This window comes from Drosophila subobscura, chromosome J, assembly GCF_008121235.1.
Source record: "Drosophila subobscura isolate 14011-0131.10 chromosome J, UCBerk_Dsub_1.0, whole genome shotgun sequence".
Classification (NCBI taxonomy): Eukaryota; Metazoa; Arthropoda; class Insecta; order Diptera; family Drosophilidae; genus Drosophila; species Drosophila subobscura.
This window is the reverse complement of record NC_048532.1, coordinates 13,022,570-13,042,132: the sequence shown is the minus strand read 5'-3', so window position 1 is coordinate 13,042,132 and position 19,563 is coordinate 13,022,570. Positions and strand designations below refer to the sequence as shown.

Genomic DNA, 19,563 nt, shown 5'->3' with positions numbered 1-19,563 from the left:
CTTATGAAAAGTTGAAGGTTATCTGCAGATATTCCCCCTGAAAAAACCACATCTCTGTCATGCATATTTTGTCTCTTTAGAACCCCCTTAAAGGGCATCCCATGGTCACCATCTACACTCTTTTATTAATAGTTATCTCCCCCGTTCAGTGTCCCTGGGAGCGATTTTTGTCGCTAGTTTGTAGTAAAAATGTTTCATTTTTGTGTCTAGTTTTTTAATATTTAATGCCTGCCCTCCAGAGGGGGAGAGGAGGGACTAATAGGGCAGCACAATGTTGTTGCACAATGCCATAAAAGCGTGTTCTCGATAGAGCGGACATTAGCATAAAAATGTGACAGGGCCAAACCGATAGCCACAGCAAAAGTGGGGGGGGGGCGGGAGGAGGATGCTTATCCCTGGACCTCCCCAGAGTGCGGCTGTGTGTCCGAAATGAAAATTAATTTTGAGTTTAATCATTTTAAAATCGAACTTTGCTGCCGTGACTTTTATTTAAAACCATTTTCCATGCTATACAAACAAGTTTATTTTCCCTGCCTTTGAGGCGGCAAAAAAAACCAGAGGAGCGGAGGGAAAAATCAAATTTGAAAAGCCCAGACAGACACACACACACACACACACACACATATTTATATATATTGCACACACATATCAAGTCGCTGGTCAAATATTAAATGGCATTTTCAATTTTCATTTCATTTTTTACATCACTTTTCGTTTGTTTTTCCCCCGCTGGCCGCCGACTGCTCTCTGCTGACTGCTGCCGACTGCAGCCTGCAATCAATTTCCCTGGATTGACAAATGGATGACTGGCGGTAATAAATAATCGTCCATATTTACATAACGGTGCATTATTAAAAATTTGATACACCCCACAATCCCCTCTCTCCCTGCAGTGCGGCCCAGCGAGCAGGAAATCTATGAAATGACCAGCAACCTGCTGAACATTTACTGCGAGCGGCGTGTCAGGATCTTCTACTTTGACTGCGGCACAAGGTCCTCGCTGTGGACGAATCAGCTGAGACGACAGCATGGTTCGCCCTCGGATTTAATTGCCGCCTACCGATCGCCGGCAGCCAGACATTTGCGCGTCAAATCGCTGCAGAAGAAGCCCAAGAAGGAGAAGTTCAAGGCGGGCGATCATTATGCACTGCGCACACCTCAGGGTAGGTCTTGACACCCCTAAATATAGGACTCTCCCTCTCTGATTATATTTTCTGTCCCTTCAGAGTGCCGCAACGAACTGATACGCATGGGCAAGGTCATAGATAAACTGATAGAGCCCGTGATGAAAGAGGCCAAGTACAACATTGATCACGATCTGCTGCATTATCCCGATCCGCCCAGCTGCATGGAGCGACAAAGGAAAGAGAGAGTGGGTTCAAGCTTCAAACTTTGAGTTTTTCTTATAATTAATTTGTGTTTACCCTTGCAGAAAAGACTGCCCTGCAAAGTGGGCAAGAAGCTGATATGTCGCGAGGATTTCATGACCAATGAGGAGTTTCTCCTTTGCCTCAAGAAAATGGAAGCCACGTGAGTGCTTGGCCGCCGCTTGTAGTCAGTTCTGATAGTCTCTAAATCCCCACAGTCGCTTTGCCTACATGTCGCCGCTGCTGCCCGTGGATCCCGAGGAACAGAAGCGTTCCATGCTGGCCAAATATAAGCAATCCTTCGACGAGGCCACAGCCAAGTTCACTTTGAAGATAGAAAAACGCTACAAATGTCTAATGAAAAGTGTGAGTAGGGGCTAGGCTTTGTGTAGCTGATAGTTTTTCGTGCTGTGGGTGTACACGTGTCATATAAACAAATACTGAATTATGCAAGACAACTTCCCACCAAAAACACATGCTAACAAAAAAAAGAGATCCAAAAGAGGCAACAAAAATTGAAAGCACAAAAATACACAGAGCCCCGGCAATGAGCGACTCCCTTCTGACCATGGGAACCATAAAAAACCCATCAAAAGTGAGCATAGCCATGGACATAAATAAATTTTATCGCTGACTTCGTGGACTCCAAGGGACTCTCTCTCTCTCCCGAATGCATGTCCGAGGCGGAGGCGACTCCCGCTCGTACATAAAAAATGATAATAATAAACTTAATACAAAGTAAATATGTGTGCGTGAGCGTGCGAGTAAATTAAGCAGCCCCTCCACTCCCCTGCCCGCAACTTCCCCTGCGAACGTGCTTATAAAAATTATATAATTCATACCTCGTAAATATTATGTTGGCCGTGGTCGGAGGCAGAGTTATGAATAACGTGATTAGTTGTTAAAAAAAACACAGAAAAAAGATACCGAATAACGCGTGTGTGTGTGTGGGTGTGTGTGGGCGTGTATTACACACCCAATTTGATGAATCTGTTTGCTGAATCTCCTTCGTTTTTTGTCTGTCCTTTGCAGATGTCTATACTGCAGCTGGAGACGTATCCATCGAGACTCATACGCAAGGCGCTGAGATTCATCGATGCCAAGTCCCCGCTGCTTCGGGATGCCTGGAGATTCATACTCCAAGAAGAGGTGAGTGCCCGTGTCAACACACAGCAGCAGCAGCAGCAGCAGCAGCTGAATCCCCAACTTTCAGAGTGTTCCAGAGTGGAAGCGTCTCTCTGGCAGCGTCAACATTATTAGCGAAAACTTAACTCTGGCTGGCGCTCGCCTTTCGGCACACAACTTTTGCGCCGAAAAAGTTTTCATCCCGGCAATGTGAGAGCATATTAAACACGCTCCTCAGAGGAGATGCCAGGTGGGAGAGAGGCATGGGCAGGGGAAGGGGAATGGGAATGAGATGAGATGACAAGTGACGGGGCGCGTGTTGATGTTTTGACGTGAGCGCCAAGCAAAAGTTTGGCAGGGATATAAGCACAGAGGACGGAGCACCGAGCCACCCAAGGAGCCAGGCACCAGCCCAGGCACTTGCCATCTTAAACGGCAAATCAGTGCCGAGTGTGAGGCGGCTTAATGAGCAGCCAGATACACACACACCCAGCTGTCGAAAGGTATCTCATCTCATTCCATAATATAATCCTTAAGCCAGAAAAACGCCCGAAGCAAAGTTTCGAATTAGTTCGCTTCGACTGAGAGGAACGGGAGAGAAACGAGGGGGAAATGCAATGTCTAATCAACTCATTTACAGCAACATTGGCCCGAACTGCCGCCAGAAGTTATATTAATGGATTATCTGTTTGTGGGCGACCGCGGCGTCCGCCAGGACTTGGCCATTCTCATCATTGTGTGCCTCATCGATCTGCAGGAGGATTTTCGCTATCACGTCAAGCGCACGTTCCTGCGCTATCTGCTGCAGTGAGTGCCCTTCCGAATGTACCCATAATATACCCATCAAACACTCTTCTCTTTGTTAGATCCACCATGGAGCGTCGCCGCCTGCAGCTGGAAATGGATCCGCCCGACTATCCATACCTCACGATCATCCCACCCGTGCCCTGGCGCTCCAATCTGCTGATGGGCAAGAGTCGCATCAGCGAGCTGCTCATGGTCTCCCATCCCGCAGTGCAGGCACTGAATCGTCTCTGGTATGATCTCTACGATGATCTGGTGGTGGTGGATCTGGCGCAGCTGCTGCTGGTGCAACGACCCCTGGATGCCGACACAGTCAATGCTTTTATTCAGAAGAGCTGCAGCGAGGTCAGAGATGTAAGTGGGATGGAAACTGCTTCCCTGTAGATACATTAACCCTTTCCCTTAGCTACTCATCAATGACTGGCTGCCTCGCTGTGCGGATCTGATGAACGACATGCGTGCCACGTGGAAGGATATGGTGCCGATGTATGGCAAGTACGGTGGCCGTGCGGCCATTCTCTTTCGCTGCATTCACGGCCTAATGTCGCGGCATTTGAACGGTTTGATCAGCAAGAGCATCAACTATCTGTTCAAGGTGCTGTGCGCCTTCAAGAATGGCAACGGCATCGACAAGTACTCCATGTTCGATCCCAATCTCCGTCGCACACCGCTGATGACGCTCATTGCGTCCGTGGTGGGCGCTCACTTTGACAACGAACCCATTGAGATGGGTCCCGGCGTGCGGCCACATGCGAATATTTATGTGTTTGATGAGGACGATGCCGATCCGTTCCAGCTGCCGCTGGTCAATGTCTTTGTGGACATGTCGCCCGAGGTGGATGATGTGGCGCAGTTCGAGATGGATCACAGCCACAAGCTGTACATTTATCCCTACATGAACGAGCTGCCGCGCATCTTTACGGATCACTTTAAGGCCATTCTGGCCGTGGGCTATGAAATACCACGCCTCGAATTTCTCATGTCTGGCGGAGGTGAGTTGTGGCTTCTGTTCTTCCCCCAATTGATTTGATTTCCTCTTGTTTTATAGATCCCGAAACGAAGGGATTTCTGCACTTTATCGATGAGGATCACGATGATTTCCTGGAGCTGTGCCAAAAGGTCGAGGAGATTGTCAAAGTCAATTGGCGCGGAGTTCATGTCTATCTGAAGCCCATCTACAAGTATTATTATGGACTCTTTCAAAAGCTGATCATGCCCATGGTGGAGAAGACGTGGACGGATAATGTTTTGCCTGATTTAGTGGTGAGCCCTCCCCTCTGCACTGCCTTCCGCTCCTTCCTCTCCTGCTTGTGCAGTGCCGCCTCAGGGCTGTGTGTGTTTGCGCGTCTCGTGTCTAGCAAATGGATTTAATTATTTATTTCGATTTGATTATACGCAATGATGCGTAGAATTAACATAAAATTTCATTATGCAATATTAATAGACTGCTGACAGACAGACAAGCCAAATGACAGACAGACAGAGGGACAGACAGGCGGTTAAAGTGGGTGTACAGCGGGGGGGTAGTGGCAAAAGTGCCTGGCAATTTATGTAATTTGACAAGAGTTCCATTTCCATCTTGTCTGCAGGCAGGCCCATCCTTTGGTGATTTGTGATTTTCTCAATTTCCTGACTAGCATTTGGGGCACGGGTGCATGCACCATGCATTGTTTAATTAGACTCCCCCCCCAGCCGACTTTTGGCATCTGTCTGTGCTTAGACAATCAGTGCAGCATTGCCACCGATGATGCCAGTGACAGGCTCAGTCGCCGTCCTTCATTCGCCCAATTAACCCCTTCCTGTCGATGGTCCCCGCGGCAGCTACTCCTGCCATTCCTGCCACTACAGTTTGCTGTTTCGCATTCATTAAGTTTTATGAAACGACCGACAATTTCCTCTCTTCTCTCGATTCGTCGGCTCTGGTTTGGGTTTTTTTTGTGTGTGCAATTTATATAGAATAAAAATTACTTCCGACTGCGAATGCAGCCCGCGCTGGTCCCCCTGCCCGTGCCCCTGTCCGTGCCTGTTCATGCATGTAATGCGAGTGCGTCTCGGTCCACACACGAATCGAATGGAGTGGATGTGGATGTGGATGCGGATGCGGATGCAGTGGTGCACGCAACAGCAGGGGTATCCAGTGCGGTTGCATGTGCTGCATACTGATTGCTGCTGTCATTCGATTGTAACATTTACAATTAAAATGAACAAGTTTTAGGACTAGAACCCAAACACCGAATGAACAAAATCGATTGGGAATCACAGATAAAATTGGCTAAAAGTTGCACATTGAAACTAATCCCAAGGCTAATGCTAGGAGGGTGCATATCTAAGCACTCTCTCTCCCTCTTTGATGAACATTTTAATATATATTTGTAGTACTTGAACCCCCCTCTCTCATGCGCCACTGTGTGTCTGCGTTGTCCCTGTGTGTGTATTCCCAACAGGTTGTCCAAGAGCTGTTGAAAAAACTGCGAGCCGTGATCGATACGACCTATTATCTGCGCGATTTCATTCCGCTGAACCTGTTCATGCTGGATAACCGTCATGTGAAGCTATCGCTGCGAATGTATGTGCAGACCATCTACGATTTCATAATTGATTTTTATAAAGCCCTCAATTGGAACGAGAATCGAGCGTAAGTACTGCCAGCAGGGGGGATTTGTGGGGGCTGCTCCCTGTGAGTGTTGCTGGCGCAGAGATTGTGCATCAGCTAAATGAAGTGCAAGTGCAAGTGCTCTTTCACTTAACTTTTATGCTGACTCGAATGCCACTTAATAGATAACTTTTCCATATGTGAGTTTTTATTCTCCTTTTTTTTCTGTTCTGTTTTTTTTCCACTTTTGCCACTTCAGCATCTGCGAGGAGCTGGAGGAAATGTCCATGAAGGCCGGCGAGCGGCCAGAGGAGACACCGGAGGTGGTGGCGCTGCAGAACTACATCAACGAGTGTCGGGAGATGCGCATATTTGCCATAAAGGATGAAATCAAGAACGTGTTGAAGCGCGTCGTCTTCCTGCTGACACACACATACCTGTCCAGTGAGCACCCAGTGTAGACCTGCCCTTGCCGCCTCTGTTTCAACTGTTTGTGCAGCTGCCCAAGCGACTGCTGCTGCACTCTCTCTTCCCCACTCTTCCTCTGTGCTAGTTTTGTTTGCTTTAGACAGTGTTTGCCCATGGGTGGCTGGTGGGTGGCAAGCGGCAGCCTCTCTCTCGCTTAACATAATTAACCTCAACTAACAAGCAGTGGATGGGAGTCTACTAATTGGTTTTATAATTACTTGCGGTGAGACATGCCAAACATTGAGCTGCTGCTGCTGCTGCTGCTGCTCCTCCAGTTAAAACTCCACCCGAAAACTGCAACATAATGAGCTTAACAAAATTCATGAATGTGTGAAAGTTGCTTTGACAACCGACAAATGCAGACAAAAATCCACACAGCCTCCGTCCCAGTCTCACTTTTCGGCAGACAATTGCGAGTTATCGTCAAGTGTCGTCGTGTGTATCTCACAGATAGCTACAATGTCTGTGCCTCTGTCTGGCAGATGTAAGTTTATTCCTGTCTGTGCTTTGTCACACCAAATACACGACTGTAAGTAGATGTAGATACGGATACGGATAGCACTTGTTAGGGGGCCAACAGACACAGGGACTCTGACTCCCACTCGTACATATAATTAATTAGTTTGTCCCGAAAAAGAAACAGCACTCGCTGCGTGGCGCAGCCAATTAATTAAGAGTTAAGCGCAGTTAATTAGCAATGTGTAGCAATTCGGAATAGAGAGAGAGAGAGAGGGGGCAGCCCCGCCAGTCGTTCACTTCTAGTCTAGTCATGGTCTCATCTGTGTCCTCCCAGGCGACGAAATCCATCTGAATACGCGCACATTTATCCTGCCCGGTGAGCTGGAGGAGGTGCTGGATCTCAGTGCCGCTCGACTGGCAGTGGTCCGTGATAATCTGGAGGCGGCCTTGCGGTAAGTGAAATGCAGATTAAACACAGAGCCACAAACTGATCCTAACTGACATTTCCCACTCCCCCCGTTGTAGCGAGCGGCGTGCCGAGTTCGAGAAGCTGCTGGCCCAGGAGAAGCGCACAATGGATGGCTTCCGCATTCGGGAAATACGCGATGTCCTCACGCTGGAGGAGCTCAAGGAGCGGGTGGATACGGTCGATATGCTCTTCACGACCATTGAGGTGAGTCCCATGGAAAACTATCAGAGCTCAAGCCTAAGTCTTGCCTTTTCCTCTTAGAATCTAAGCCGCGAGGCAAAGGCCATCAATGTGGAGGAGTCGCTGCTGCAGATTGATGTCTCCGCCTTCCCCCTGCTGGCGGAGATCATTGAGAAAATGGAACCAATCGAGAAACTGTGGAAGACATCGTACGAATTCGAAAAGGATTATCTCATTTGGTAAGCACTGGCGACATTTAAGTCCATTGCAATTATACTTTGCACATCGGCAGCAAAAACAAAACAGAAAGGGGAAGTAGCAACTCCCATTTCCATTTGGCATTGCGCTGCACGCAAATCCCCAATGCCCAAGCGTCATTCCCAGACACCAACACAATTCCTATGCCAATTTCTATTGCTACTTCTATTCCTAGTCCTATGGCAAATGCCAGCAGCAAAGTTGAGTTCAAGTGCGGCGGAAAAATAGTACGATTTGGAGCTGCGACGAGTAGCAGGCAAAGGGACGCAAAGGATGATGTTGCCAATCCTCTGCTGCTCCAACTCCCACTCCCACTCCTCCTATTTCTATGCTTTTTTTTTGCTTGCACTTCTATTTACATCTCTTCGGTTGTGTCCTTGCAGGATGTTCGAGCGCTTCGAATGCCTTAATGCGGATGGCGTGCGGGAGCAAGTGGAGAATATGCACAAGGTAAGTAGTTGCAAGTCGGAAGTTGTGTCCTGCCATGCCATGCCAGGGAGAGGAGAGAGAGCCATCGCCAGAAGCTGGCGGAAATAAAAACGAGCAACGACCGACAAAGTTTGAGCTGTTGTCGGATTTCTGTTGCTCCTGCTCCATGCATGGCCGTTCTCTGACACTGACTCTGACTCTGACTCTGACTCTGAGTCCCTCAATCCTGTAGCTTCTCTGTGTGTCTCTCTTTGTGTCCATCAGTACATCTGTCTGTCTGTAAGCCAATGTAGCAACTAAAATGCAACTAAAAACCTCAAGCCACCTCGGGCGACAGCAGCAATAGTGCCACCAACTAGCCAGTGAGCCAACAGCCAGCCAGGCAGGCAGAGCAGAGCAGAGCAGAAAAAAGAGAAAGAAACTTCCAGTTGGCAGCCGAAAAGTATGCAAGCAAAAAAATGCCCAACATATTTGGCGGCTGCTTCGGAAGCCAAGTCCCCCGACTCCCGACTGGCACGAGGATTGGGCTGGGTTTGGGTCTGGGTTTGGACTTGTGTTGTCCCTGCGTCCCTCTGGGGTCAGCAGGACTGGTACACAAAAAAAAGACCGACCTGCCACAAAGGCGCAAAAGGAAAGTCAGTTGAATTGAATTTTTCGGCACAGCTGAAGCGGCAAAGTGGGAGACACCAGAGACCCCTTAAAAAAAGAGTAAAGAGAAAAAAGAAACCCTCAAAATACCCTCATTGAGAAGCTCTTTAAAAGCAACCTCTCTCTCCCGTATATCCTTGCATTATCTATGTACTTATCTGCACATCCTGTCTGCTGTTTCCTGCCACAGATTATGTACAAGTTGTCCCGCCAGCTGGCCTACAATCCGGTGGCCAAGCGAGCCGCCGAACAGATGCGCATGAAAATCGAAAAGTTTCGCGTCTATTTGCCTGTCTTGGACTCGATTTGTCGGCATGGACTGGAGAAGCGGCACTGGGAGCAGATATCCAAGATACTGGGACGCAAGGTGAATCCGAAGCTGTTCCCCTCGCTCAAGGACATGATCGATGCAGACATTATGAGCATACTGCCGCAGCTGGAGGAGATTGCCAATGCAGCGGGCAAGGAGTACGACCTGAACATGGGCCTGAAGAACATGCAAGCGGACTGGCGGGATGTCATGTTCGATGTGCTGCAGTACCGCGACTCGGACACGCACATCCTGGCGAGCATCGATGACATACAGACACTGCTGGATGATCACATCATGCGCACGCAGGCCATGAAGCGTTCGCCGTTCATTGTGGCCCTGGGCTCCAAGGCGGACGACTGGGAGGCCCGACTGCTGCTCATCCAGAACATCATCGATGCGTGGACACAGGTGCAGGTGACGTGGATGTATCTGGAGCCCATATTCAGCTCGGAGGATATCATGCGGCAGATGCCGCTCGAGGGACGCAACTTCAAGGCGGTGGACAAGACCTGGCGGCGCATCATGAAGCACACGATGAAGGATCGCCATGTAATGGCAGCCACCGAGTACCCCGAGATGCTGGAGATCTTCACCAAGGCCATTGAGGATCTGGAGACGGTGCAGAAGGGCCTCAACACGTACCTCGAGCAGAAGCGTTTGTTCTTTGCGCGCTTCTTCTTTCTGTCCAACGATGAACTGCTGGAAATCCTCTCCGAAACGAAGGATCCCATGCGCGTGCAGCCGCATCTGCGAAAGTGCTTCGAGGGGGTAAGATTTTCCCTTTACGCTTTCGTTTCCTTTTTGATGATTTTCCTTCTTTAGATTGGCACTCTCACCTTTGATGACCAAATGGAGATCACGGAGATGATTAGCGACGAGGATGAACGCGTCTCTTTGGTGCGCAAAATCAATCCCCAAGCGGCCAATGTAAGACAGCTCCTTCAGCCTGCGCTGATGATTTTCCCTTTTGACCTCCACTGATGACTGTTGCATTTGCAGGGCTTGGTGGAGATCTGGCTGAAGGAGGTGGAGATGGTGATGCTCGAGAGCGTGAAGGAGCAAATGCGCGAGGCCTGGGAGGACTATTCATTGGTGGAGCGCATTGCCTGGGTCGTGGCCTGGCCCGGACAGGTGGTGCAGGGCATTTCCTGCATGGCCTGGACCTATGAGGTGAGGCAGTAGCTGGAGCGGGGGCCGATTCCTTTTTGCTACAAAAACCGCGATAGCCACAAGGGCCTCATCTCGGGGCAGCAAACAAATGTCCATCAGTTGGCTGTCAGACGAGAGCGCCGTCTCTCAGTGGCTCTGACAGTGAGATTAGCCCATGGTCCCAGTTCCGAGCTCTCAGGTCCCAGCCCAACCGACGCCTGCCCTGCCTGCTCTTTGCCCTGCCGTTTGTGAGGCATTTCCCTTTTGGGCTTTGACTTTGAGAGAAGTTTTCTCGCGCGCGCTCTGCCAGCGAAATTGAAAATCATATTTTGCCTTTTTATTTGCCTTCGCTGTGCAGTTTCTCATACACTTTATGCCCCGTGCTTTCAACCAGGTGGAGGAGGCCATTGAGACGAGGACGCTGCCGGCTTATTTGGAGAAATCCAATGGCCAGATTGCCGACCTGGTGCAGCTGGTGCGCACGGATCTGCAGGCTGGTGTACGCATAGCAGTGGAGGCGTTGATTGTCCTGGATGTTCATGGTGAGTTTTGGGGGGGGATTTAGGCGAGCGATTAGCTGACTTAATCTTCTGTGTTGTGCAGCACGCGATGTGGTCAAATATCTAACGGATACGAAGGTGGCCAATATACAGGACTTCGATTGGATCTCGCAGCTGCGCTACTACTGGAAGGTCGATGAGAGTGAGTTGTGCCCGTGTCTTGTGTCCCATAAATCACCTTCTTTGGCCATAGAAAACGAGGATTGGGTGTGCGTCAGCATGGTCGTCACAGATGTTAAATATGGCATGGAATATCTGGGGAATCTGCCGCGACTGGTGGTCACTCCACTAACAGATCGCTGCTACCGGTGGGTACAACTCCTTCCCTGTCCCTCTTTATGGGCATATTCCAAAATATTAATTGACAAACCGTTGGAGAAACAGCTGTGCTGCTGCTCCTCCCCGCTAGCTACTGCACTCCTCTGCTCCCCCCCTCTCTAAAAGTCAGCAACGTTTATTGCAAAATATTTATTTTATTTCGTTGCATTTTAAATTTATTTTCATTTTGCACAAACACAAAACAAAACCCAAAAACAAACAAAAAATACGCAAAAAAGGAGCTGAGCTGAAAACCTTTTTGATGTTTAAGCTGGCTGCCGTAGACGACAAACACACACAAAATAATAATACTACCAACAATAACCAGGCGGCGGGGGCCTGGAAGAGTGAAGAGAGAGAGAGAGAGAGAGAGAGAATCTGGGCTCCAGCAGGACACACAGGCTGGCAGGCAGGGCAGGCTGGCTGTAGGCCAGGCCGTGCAGTGCCCGTCGCTGGCAAGCTGGCAGAAAGGACATTTTAATGGGGTTTCCGATAAAACTTTTATATTAAACAAATAAATCAATGTTGGACAGTTTTTCACACAAACACAACAGCTCACACACACACACACACACACACACTCGCATGTATCGATAGTTAAAAAACGGAATGGGAGGGGGACAAAAAGAGACAAACAAAAAAATGGAAACCGAGTATAGAGATATTTCGCATGGCTATGGCCGGAAAAAGCTAAAAAATATATGTCCTGTGCACAGGCCCAGTTCGGGCGGGCAGAGAGGGGGTATCGGGGTATCCTGCCAATATGATAAAAATATGAACTGAAATATGAAAGCAAAACAAGCAGCAGAAAGTAGCAGAAAGCAGCAGCAGAAATTTATGAAAATATGTACATGTAATCCATGGGCATAGGGGAATGGGTCTCGAGGCTGCGAATGCCCTACAAAATGTGTCAAAGCAAACAAAAACATTTTGTAGATAGTTGGGGGTGGGGAAATTAACAAGTTCATGATTCAAGTTGAATATTCGGCACATAAAGAGTAAAAGTATTCATCTGTCAGTAAACAGAGTGCAGATATGTGGCAGAGATAGATTGGGCAAATAATTCATGACGGAATAAATATGCATTGATAGGAGCTTTTTGTAGAGGCGAAAGATGAATGAATAAATCGTAAATTTGATTGGTAATGACTTACCGGTAGATTACAGATGAGAAGAGGCTGCCCGACAAGATCGAATCAGATCTGAAACGACACAGAAAACAGTAGATTAATATGAATAGATTTCAGTAATATTTTAATTTGGTATACAAAATATATTAAGTTAGATTAAATATCAATCTATGTTTAGTTTATACATTTATTTAAATTCTAATTTATTTCAAGCAAGAAAAATTTCACCAGGAGGATAACTAGTTTACATTAAAGACTACAATCCACTGCGAAAACCTATCACAGCCCCTCAACATTTTCTTTTTTTCAACATTTGCCAAATTCCCTAAGCAAACATGCTGCCCCAGTCCGTATACCCCATGTTAAGCCATAATTCCCAGCGATTCCTGCTAGCTGGACAAAGCAATGGTAGGGGAGGTTAAAAAATAGCCATAAACGACAATTTTTTAAGCTGCTGCTGCTGCCGCCTGCCCGTGAGAAATGTGAAAAAATGCAAAATAGATATTAAAAGCATGCAGCACGGCAGCCAGTACTCCCTGTCCTATTTTTCCCTGTTGCTACTGTTACCTACTAAAACCTCTACCAATTTCTAATTCCCTGTTTTTGTGTGTGTTTGCCAGCACTTTGATGGGCGCCCTCAAGCTGTGCCTGGGCGGTGCGCCCGAGGGCCCTGCCGGCACGGGCAAAACCGAAACCTGCAAGGATCTGGCCAAGGCTGTGGCCAAGAAGTGTGTGGTCTTCAATTGCTCCGACGGTCTGGACTACAAGGCGCTGGGCAAGTTCTTCAAGGTGAGTGTAGCTACCCAAATAACAACAAAAGAGGTTGCTCTATGAACAAAAGCGTCGCGCTGTCTGCTCCATTGCTTGGCTTGGCTTTCTAATTGATGACCGAAAAGAGAATCAAGAGTCAAGAGCATTAATCAGGCAAAGAACTCGTCTGGATGCGGCGGCCCACACACACGCAACAACAATCCAAGAGCAACTCATACGAATAGATGTGAATGCGAATGTGAATGTGAATGCGAATGTGAGTGTGGGCTAGTCGGTTAATTTGCCACACGCTGAGTTCTTCATGTCAGACACAGTGGAGCCGCCGCATAAGCTTCCCTTTCCCCACAAACACAGACTGTGTCCGAGTGTGGGTGTGTGTGTGTGTGTGTTTATTGAAATTTATGCAGCATTCGGGATAATCGCATTTGCCCGGACCGTTGACTAATTAGCCAGTTTGTGAAAGTAATGGGCAGGCAGGCAGGCGGCAGAGAGAGCGCTCGCGCGCGGGCCATGCCCTGCCTGTCCTGCCTGGACTTTCGTGCAGCTCCCACTTAAGGTTTATGCAAATTTTTATTTACAGGTCGTTAACCGAGAGCAGCCCCCCTGTGCCCTCACGCACATCTTAAGTGGGTGCTGAAATCTTGCAGTACAATTTATATATAGCCTATAATCGCTTAATACGCTCTCTCACACGGCTAATTGCATAATAGTTTTAAGCCACGTTCACAGCAGGGGATGAGGAGTGTGGTAAAGACATCGTAGATCAAGCAAACTTTAGACTCATTTGCATGGGATTTCTATTATAAATCGAGAGAGCGGGGAGTGCAGAGCGGAGCAGCATCCAGCATCCACTTTTTGGTGCCAGCCGCCAGGCAACTTTGTGGCTTAGTTTTTTGTCCGTCGTTAGGGAGCCCATAAATTGGCTTCTCAGTTCTCGATTCTCAATTTAGAATTAATGAATTTATGCGTTTGGCGACCGACCACTTGGCTTTGGAGTGTTTAACATTTGTTTATTCTATTTTATTGCTTAATTTGGTTTGTGCGGCTCTCATCCAAGACCCATTCGAATGATGCGAATAATAATTGCCATCCCCTGCCATCAAGTCTAGTTTTAGAAAGTCGTTTTGCTCTCTGTGTAGAGTGTGTGGCGTGTGGCGTGTGGCGTGTCGTGTGTGTGTCACCAACTGGACTGGATGATGTTTGTCATTATTTTGTTCTAATAATCTATAGGAAGTATTACTGCCAGTTCTAGACTCTCCCAGTCTCTGCCGGAACAGACAGACAGACAGTCTTTTGCTTTGTTGCCATGCCATGCCTTGCTCTGTCGTTCCATTTCATTCCTGGGAATGTCTCTCTTGAGGGGGCAGGGGGGGGACAACAATGTTGCGACAATAAAATAATTTGCAATTGACAGAATATTCGAAATATGCCAAAGCAATTTCTGCATCTTTGTGCTACACAGTCGGAGAGAGGGAGGGAAAAGTAATCGTAAATAAATTAAATGCAAATAAAATGGCCACAACAATGGCAGCTAACTGCAGAGTTCGCCATGCCTGTGTGGCATGCGGCATGCACAATGCCACGCAGCAAACAAAAGGCGCATCCAATGGATTGCAAAAAGTTATCGCAGCTGCAGAATCAGAAGCAGAAGCACAGCCAGGAGCTGGCAGCAGGACCGTTGGGTTAGTTGCCAATGCCGCCAAACCACTCTGAATGGAGTTCAAAGTGTGCGCTGTGCCACTCTTTTTTGTTGTTTCTTTGCTCTTTGCCACGGCATTCACTCGCGCACTGCTCCTCCGTTCGCCGCTCGTTCCTCTGGACAAACAAAGTCCTAACACAACAACAACAAGAGCTACTCCAACACCAGGACCAGCAGCACCAACACCAATGCAGCGGGCAGAGGCGCTAATTGTACAATAGCCGCATGCCAAGCATCCAGTAGAGCGAACCAACGACGAGTGCCAGCGACAACACAGTGACTGGAAAAAGCGTGCGAACGCGCAATAGAATGTAAACTAGCTGCCAAGGAGGCGAAAGGCCAATAGAGCAGAGTCCCCACCCCACAGCATCTGCATTCGGAGCGGTGTTTGAGTGTGTTATTGTTGCTCAAAAGTACATAAAAACAAACACCAATATGCACATAGACATGCGAAACTATGTAGATAAGTATCTACATTTGCTAATTGCAACTTATAATTTAATACACGCCTGAAAGGCTGTAGTTCCCGGCAAATAATTAAGCTCTTAGCTCTGGCAAAAGTAAAATGTTAAATGAAATAGAAACCCCGAGAGAGAGCGAAAACAATTGTACAAATTTGCCAATTGTTAGTGCTGTAAATAACCACAATGTAGATGTCGAAATGTAGTACATTCGATACTCGTAAAACAAAATCAAAGTAAAGCAATATGTTTGCCCCCCTTTGCCTGTTGCTGGCACCATAGATTTCCCCCTAATTAAGCGAAACTCAAACCATTTTTTCTTCAATTAACCATGCAATATCAGTGGCCGGGCTTTGGTCCAGGCCGGAGGCAACTCAAAGGGACATTTCACATGCAGTTTCACCAGTACAATTGGAGCAGTCCAGCACGGGCCAGGCCATAGCTTTCCCCCCCTTGAACCAATGCCCATGCTCTGTTGCCGATTCCGATTCAGGGTCCAGCCATATGGCACTTGCAGTCAGGTCAGTTCTCTCTCTCTCTCTGGGTATAAAACAGCATATTTATTGCAACATGCAAAAAGGAAGGCATATCAAAGGGTTCAACCTTTGGCCCCCGGACCTGCACCGAGACCCACACCGTTGCAGAGAGAACACTGAAACCAGAAACCCGAGTGCCATGAGAAGGAGAAAATAATGTTTATGCTGCTATTTGCTTTTTCCACGAGTGTGTTGCGACGAGTGTGTGTCCAGGAATTTCTGTTTCTATTTGTGTTTTCCTTTTTTTCCAGCTCTGTTTCTGGTTCTGTTTCTGGTTCTGGTTCTGTTTCTGCATCCTCATTTATGGCGTTGTTTCCTTTTTTGCAGGGACTGGCACAATCGGGCGCCTGGGCCTGCTTCGACGAGTTCAATCGCATTGAGCTGGAAGTGCTGTCGGTGGTGGCGCAACAGATCCTAACCATACAGCGGGCCATCGGACGCAAGGTTGTGAAATTCTTTTTCGAGGATACAATGCTCAAACTGGATCCGACTTGTTCCATATTCATAACCATGAATCCCGGGTGAGTGCATGGGCATGGGCATGGGTATGGGTAGGGGAATGGGACGGGGGCATGTTGTCTGCTGTCGAGGCAACAGCAGCTGCGGTTTCACGCATCGCATTTTTTCCACACGTTTTGCTTCTTCGTTTTGGGTGTTTTGGTGGGTGCATTTGAAAATGCATTTAGTTACTTTGTAAGCCGCCCCCCAGACACCCCAGACCCCTTCATGCAGGGCCTACACAGATGGACACAGAGAAGGAGTACGAGCTGGCAGTTCTCTCTCTCTCGCTCTGTGTGTGACGTGGACAGGGCTATTAGCCAGCCGCCACTGGGCAACCGGTGGAAAGTGGAGCATATGGGTAAGGGTAAGGGTAGGGGGGGTGTTGTCTCTGTGCGTTCCGATATTGGTAGTTATTGCGTTATTGGAGATTTTCCCATCGGGATATTTATTGCTTTGGCATGCATGCGGAACAGCTGCGACAAACATGCATATTAGCCCTCGAGTTTCAGTTTCCAGCAGCTACTCCTGCTACTCCTTCCCCTCCTGCCACTCCTCCCTCTCTCCCTGTCTATCCATAACTGATTGTGCCATTCAGCGTAGGTCTTAATTTCGATTGGACGTCGCTTTTGCTTTTGCCTTTGCCATTGCCAGCAGGCAGGCAGAAAGCTTTCTTTCTTTCTTCTTTCCCCTTTTTGTCTCTCTCTCTCTCTCTCTCTTTGGGTTTCTCTTTTTTGCTGCCTGCCTGCCTGCCTGCCAATTTGTCACGCAACCAGACGTTCTTAAGAGCAGTCACTCATATTGCTTATTGGCACTGGGCACGGGCAACTACTGTGGGCTCCTCCTGTGCTTAGTATTTATGCCATTAGCACTTGCACTTTGATGAATTTGATTTGCCCAATGCCCAACCCATTCTAATCCCTACCCTTTTGCAGCTATGCCGGTCGCACAGAGTTGCCGGACAATCTGAAAGTTCTGTTCCGCACGGTGGCCATGATGGTGCCGGACTATGCCATGATCGGGGAGATCACTCTGTACTCCAATGGCTTTGACATGGCACGCAATCTGTCGCAGAAGATCGTCCAAGCCTACAAGCTGTGCTCGGAGCAGCTATCATCGCAGTCCCACTACGATTACGGTGAGTACTGGGAGGGGTTACGACGAGAAGCAATTATTTCAGAACTGACAGCATCCGGGCTGCCTGCCTGCCGACTGCCGCTTGCCGCCTTCACCTGGCTAATAAGGCGCAAAAGTAGTCAACAACACGTGTTCTTTTCTCTCTCCGGAGTAGAGAAGTTTTCTTTGCGTTGCCAGTCGGGTGGAGGCGGAGGAGGAGGCCAACAACTTTCCGGTTGTCTCATGTCCTGCTTGGTGCGTGTTTTTTCTTTGGGCTCTAGCTTGGGCAAAAGATATTGCTCCTTTTACGACGTAACATGTCATATGACATTACAACATGTCTGTGCTTGCCACTCTCCGTCTCTGTGTGTGTCTCTGTCTCTCTGTCTGTTGTCTACGACTCCCGTCCGTATCCGTATCCGTATCCGCATCTATGTGCATCTTTGTCCAGCCGCTGGCTTGCAGCAATTGCAGGCAGTCAGACTGCTTCTCCCTCTCTCTGCCTCCCTGTGCAGCTGTGTGCAAGTTTATGTGCAAAGTACATTTGATCAGTATCTTATTTTGAGTTTAAATTGAAAAACTTTCTTGCAAGTTTTGCTGCTGCGCTTTTGTGCATCGTGTGTGAGAGACAAATGTGGCATACACAGACAGAGACACACACACTCAGACACATGTTTGTTGGCCTTTCTTCCAACAGTAATAATAAAAACTATTTGTACACTTACCCTGCGAGTCCTACGTCGTGTCCCGCTCCACCTCCTTTGCCCCACTGTCCAGCTGTTTTTGCAAGGTTGCAAAAGTTTAGCATTTCCCTGGCGCGTATAATGAAGCTTCGGCCACAGCCAGGAAGGGAATGGGAACGATAACGGCAGCCAGGCACGGCGACGCCATCCAACGCCATCAAATACCTGAAACGTAGCCGAGACGAAGCTGAGTTATGCGCTCGCATAAATGCCAAGCTAATGCCCATGACCCTCCATTCCCTTCCCCCTCCCTGTAGTTGTAGTACTTACCTCTCCCCTCCATGTTCATGTCCATCTATCGACAGGTATGCGCGCCGTCAAGTCCGTGCTGCTGGCCTCCGCATCGCTGCGACGCCTCTACGTGGACCTGCCGGAGCCGGAGATTGTTTTGCGTGCCATTGTTGATGTCAATTTGCCGAAATTCCTCGAGCAGGACATTTCCCTCTTCATTGGCATCTACATGGATCTCTTTCCCGGCGTCACACTGCCCATGGTAAGCTCTGCTCGAATCATTTTTCAGGTTTAATGAGCTGCAAGCTATGCCAATTAATGCGATAAACGGTAATTAATTATATGTATATAGAGAGTGGAGTAAAGAAAGGGTTTATTATATGAGCTACTCGTACCTGTATCTACCCAATGAACGAATGTTAAATACGCTTGGGAGAGTGTGTGGAGAGGTTTGCTTTATGTTTCCATGTGCCATGAAGAACATCTGCCAAAAGGTTGCTGAAAGTAACAAGAAAACATTGAGCTTAGCATTTTAGGAATGAAAGAAGTTATGGTAGAAATAGAAACTAGATAAAATAGATCTTAACTGAGTCAATTTCCCATGTACCATGGCAATGTCTGTCCGTTACTCTTCCTACTCCTAAATTGATGCCTTTGATTGGGCATAAACGAAGCCCAATTAATTGAATTTTCAACCAGCTTGGACACTGGCAACTCTCCCAGGTTTACTCCCAGAAAATATCCCAGCAAAAGTAAAGTTCCACCTTTAGGAAAGTGAAAACCAATTTATCAACTCTCGCAGCACAAATTACACTTTATTTGTTATGTTATTTTTGGCAAGTTTCTTCATATTTTATTTTATCCATTCCCTGCTGCATCGGTTGGGATAGCCGCAACGCGACGATATACTCAAGTGGCTGCACATCAACCTGGAGGCGAGGAATCTGCAGGCGACACCCTGGTATTTGGAGAAAATTCTGCAGATATACGAGATGCTGCTGGTGCGGCACGGCCTCATGATAGTCGGTGGCTCGATGGGTGGCAAGACCACCGCCTACCAGGTAAGAGCTGGAACATGGACCATGCACCATGGACCGTGGAACATGGCTGAAAATATTTCAGCCGTACGTTTATTAATTTCACCGGCCAGCCAATTAAATGGCCTGGAATTAATGAGTCAACAAAGGACTCAATCTCGGCTACAGCTACAGCTCCTTCTCTTCCACCTTCTCCTCCTT

At 48.0% G+C, this 19,563-nt stretch overlaps 1 protein-coding gene and 1 long non-coding RNA gene across 2 annotated transcripts in view; one reads left to right on the top strand and one right to left on the bottom strand.

The window, feature by feature from the left end:
• The window catches only part of LOC117892961, an 80,647-nt gene that overhangs the window by 28,341 nt on the left and 32,743 nt on the right, over positions 1–19,563 (bottom strand). Inside the window, exons 3-6 of the long non-coding RNA XR_004648773.1 lie at positions 18,721–18,823; positions 18,365–18,624; positions 18,077–18,259; positions 12,295–12,342 (exon numbers count right to left, since the gene is read on the bottom strand). This is a non-coding gene — a long non-coding RNA (uncharacterized LOC117892961). The remainder of the gene's footprint in view (positions 1–12,294; positions 12,343–18,076; positions 18,260–18,364; positions 18,625–18,720; positions 18,824–19,563) is intronic.
• The window catches only part of LOC117892950 (dynein heavy chain 3, axonemal), a 33,929-nt gene that overhangs the window by 1,219 nt on the left and 13,147 nt on the right, over positions 1–19,563 (top strand). The window contains exons 3-29 of the mRNA XM_034799280.1: positions 771–812; positions 894–1,163; positions 1,227–1,372; positions 1,433–1,530; positions 1,586–1,733; positions 2,400–2,516; positions 3,133–3,299; positions 3,359–3,650; positions 3,703–4,288; positions 4,345–4,559; positions 5,741–5,931; positions 6,149–6,333; positions 7,151–7,268; positions 7,342–7,489; positions 7,547–7,704; positions 8,107–8,173; positions 8,991–9,881; positions 9,936–10,040; positions 10,113–10,283; positions 10,657–10,804; positions 10,866–10,964; positions 11,016–11,130; positions 12,891–13,059; positions 16,065–16,258; positions 17,171–17,373; positions 18,400–18,587; positions 19,216–19,386. Coding sequence (XP_034655171.1) covers positions 771–812; positions 894–1,163; positions 1,227–1,372; positions 1,433–1,530; positions 1,586–1,733; positions 2,400–2,516; positions 3,133–3,299; positions 3,359–3,650; positions 3,703–4,288; positions 4,345–4,559; positions 5,741–5,931; positions 6,149–6,333; positions 7,151–7,268; positions 7,342–7,489; positions 7,547–7,704; positions 8,107–8,173; positions 8,991–9,881; positions 9,936–10,040; positions 10,113–10,283; positions 10,657–10,804; positions 10,866–10,964; positions 11,016–11,130; positions 12,891–13,059; positions 16,065–16,258; positions 17,171–17,373; positions 18,400–18,587; positions 19,216–19,386 — 5,402 coding nt within the window. The remainder of the gene's footprint in view (positions 1–770; positions 813–893; positions 1,164–1,226; positions 1,373–1,432; positions 1,531–1,585; positions 1,734–2,399; positions 2,517–3,132; positions 3,300–3,358; positions 3,651–3,702; positions 4,289–4,344; positions 4,560–5,740; positions 5,932–6,148; positions 6,334–7,150; positions 7,269–7,341; positions 7,490–7,546; positions 7,705–8,106; positions 8,174–8,990; positions 9,882–9,935; positions 10,041–10,112; positions 10,284–10,656; positions 10,805–10,865; positions 10,965–11,015; positions 11,131–12,890; positions 13,060–16,064; positions 16,259–17,170; positions 17,374–18,399; positions 18,588–19,215; positions 19,387–19,563) is intronic.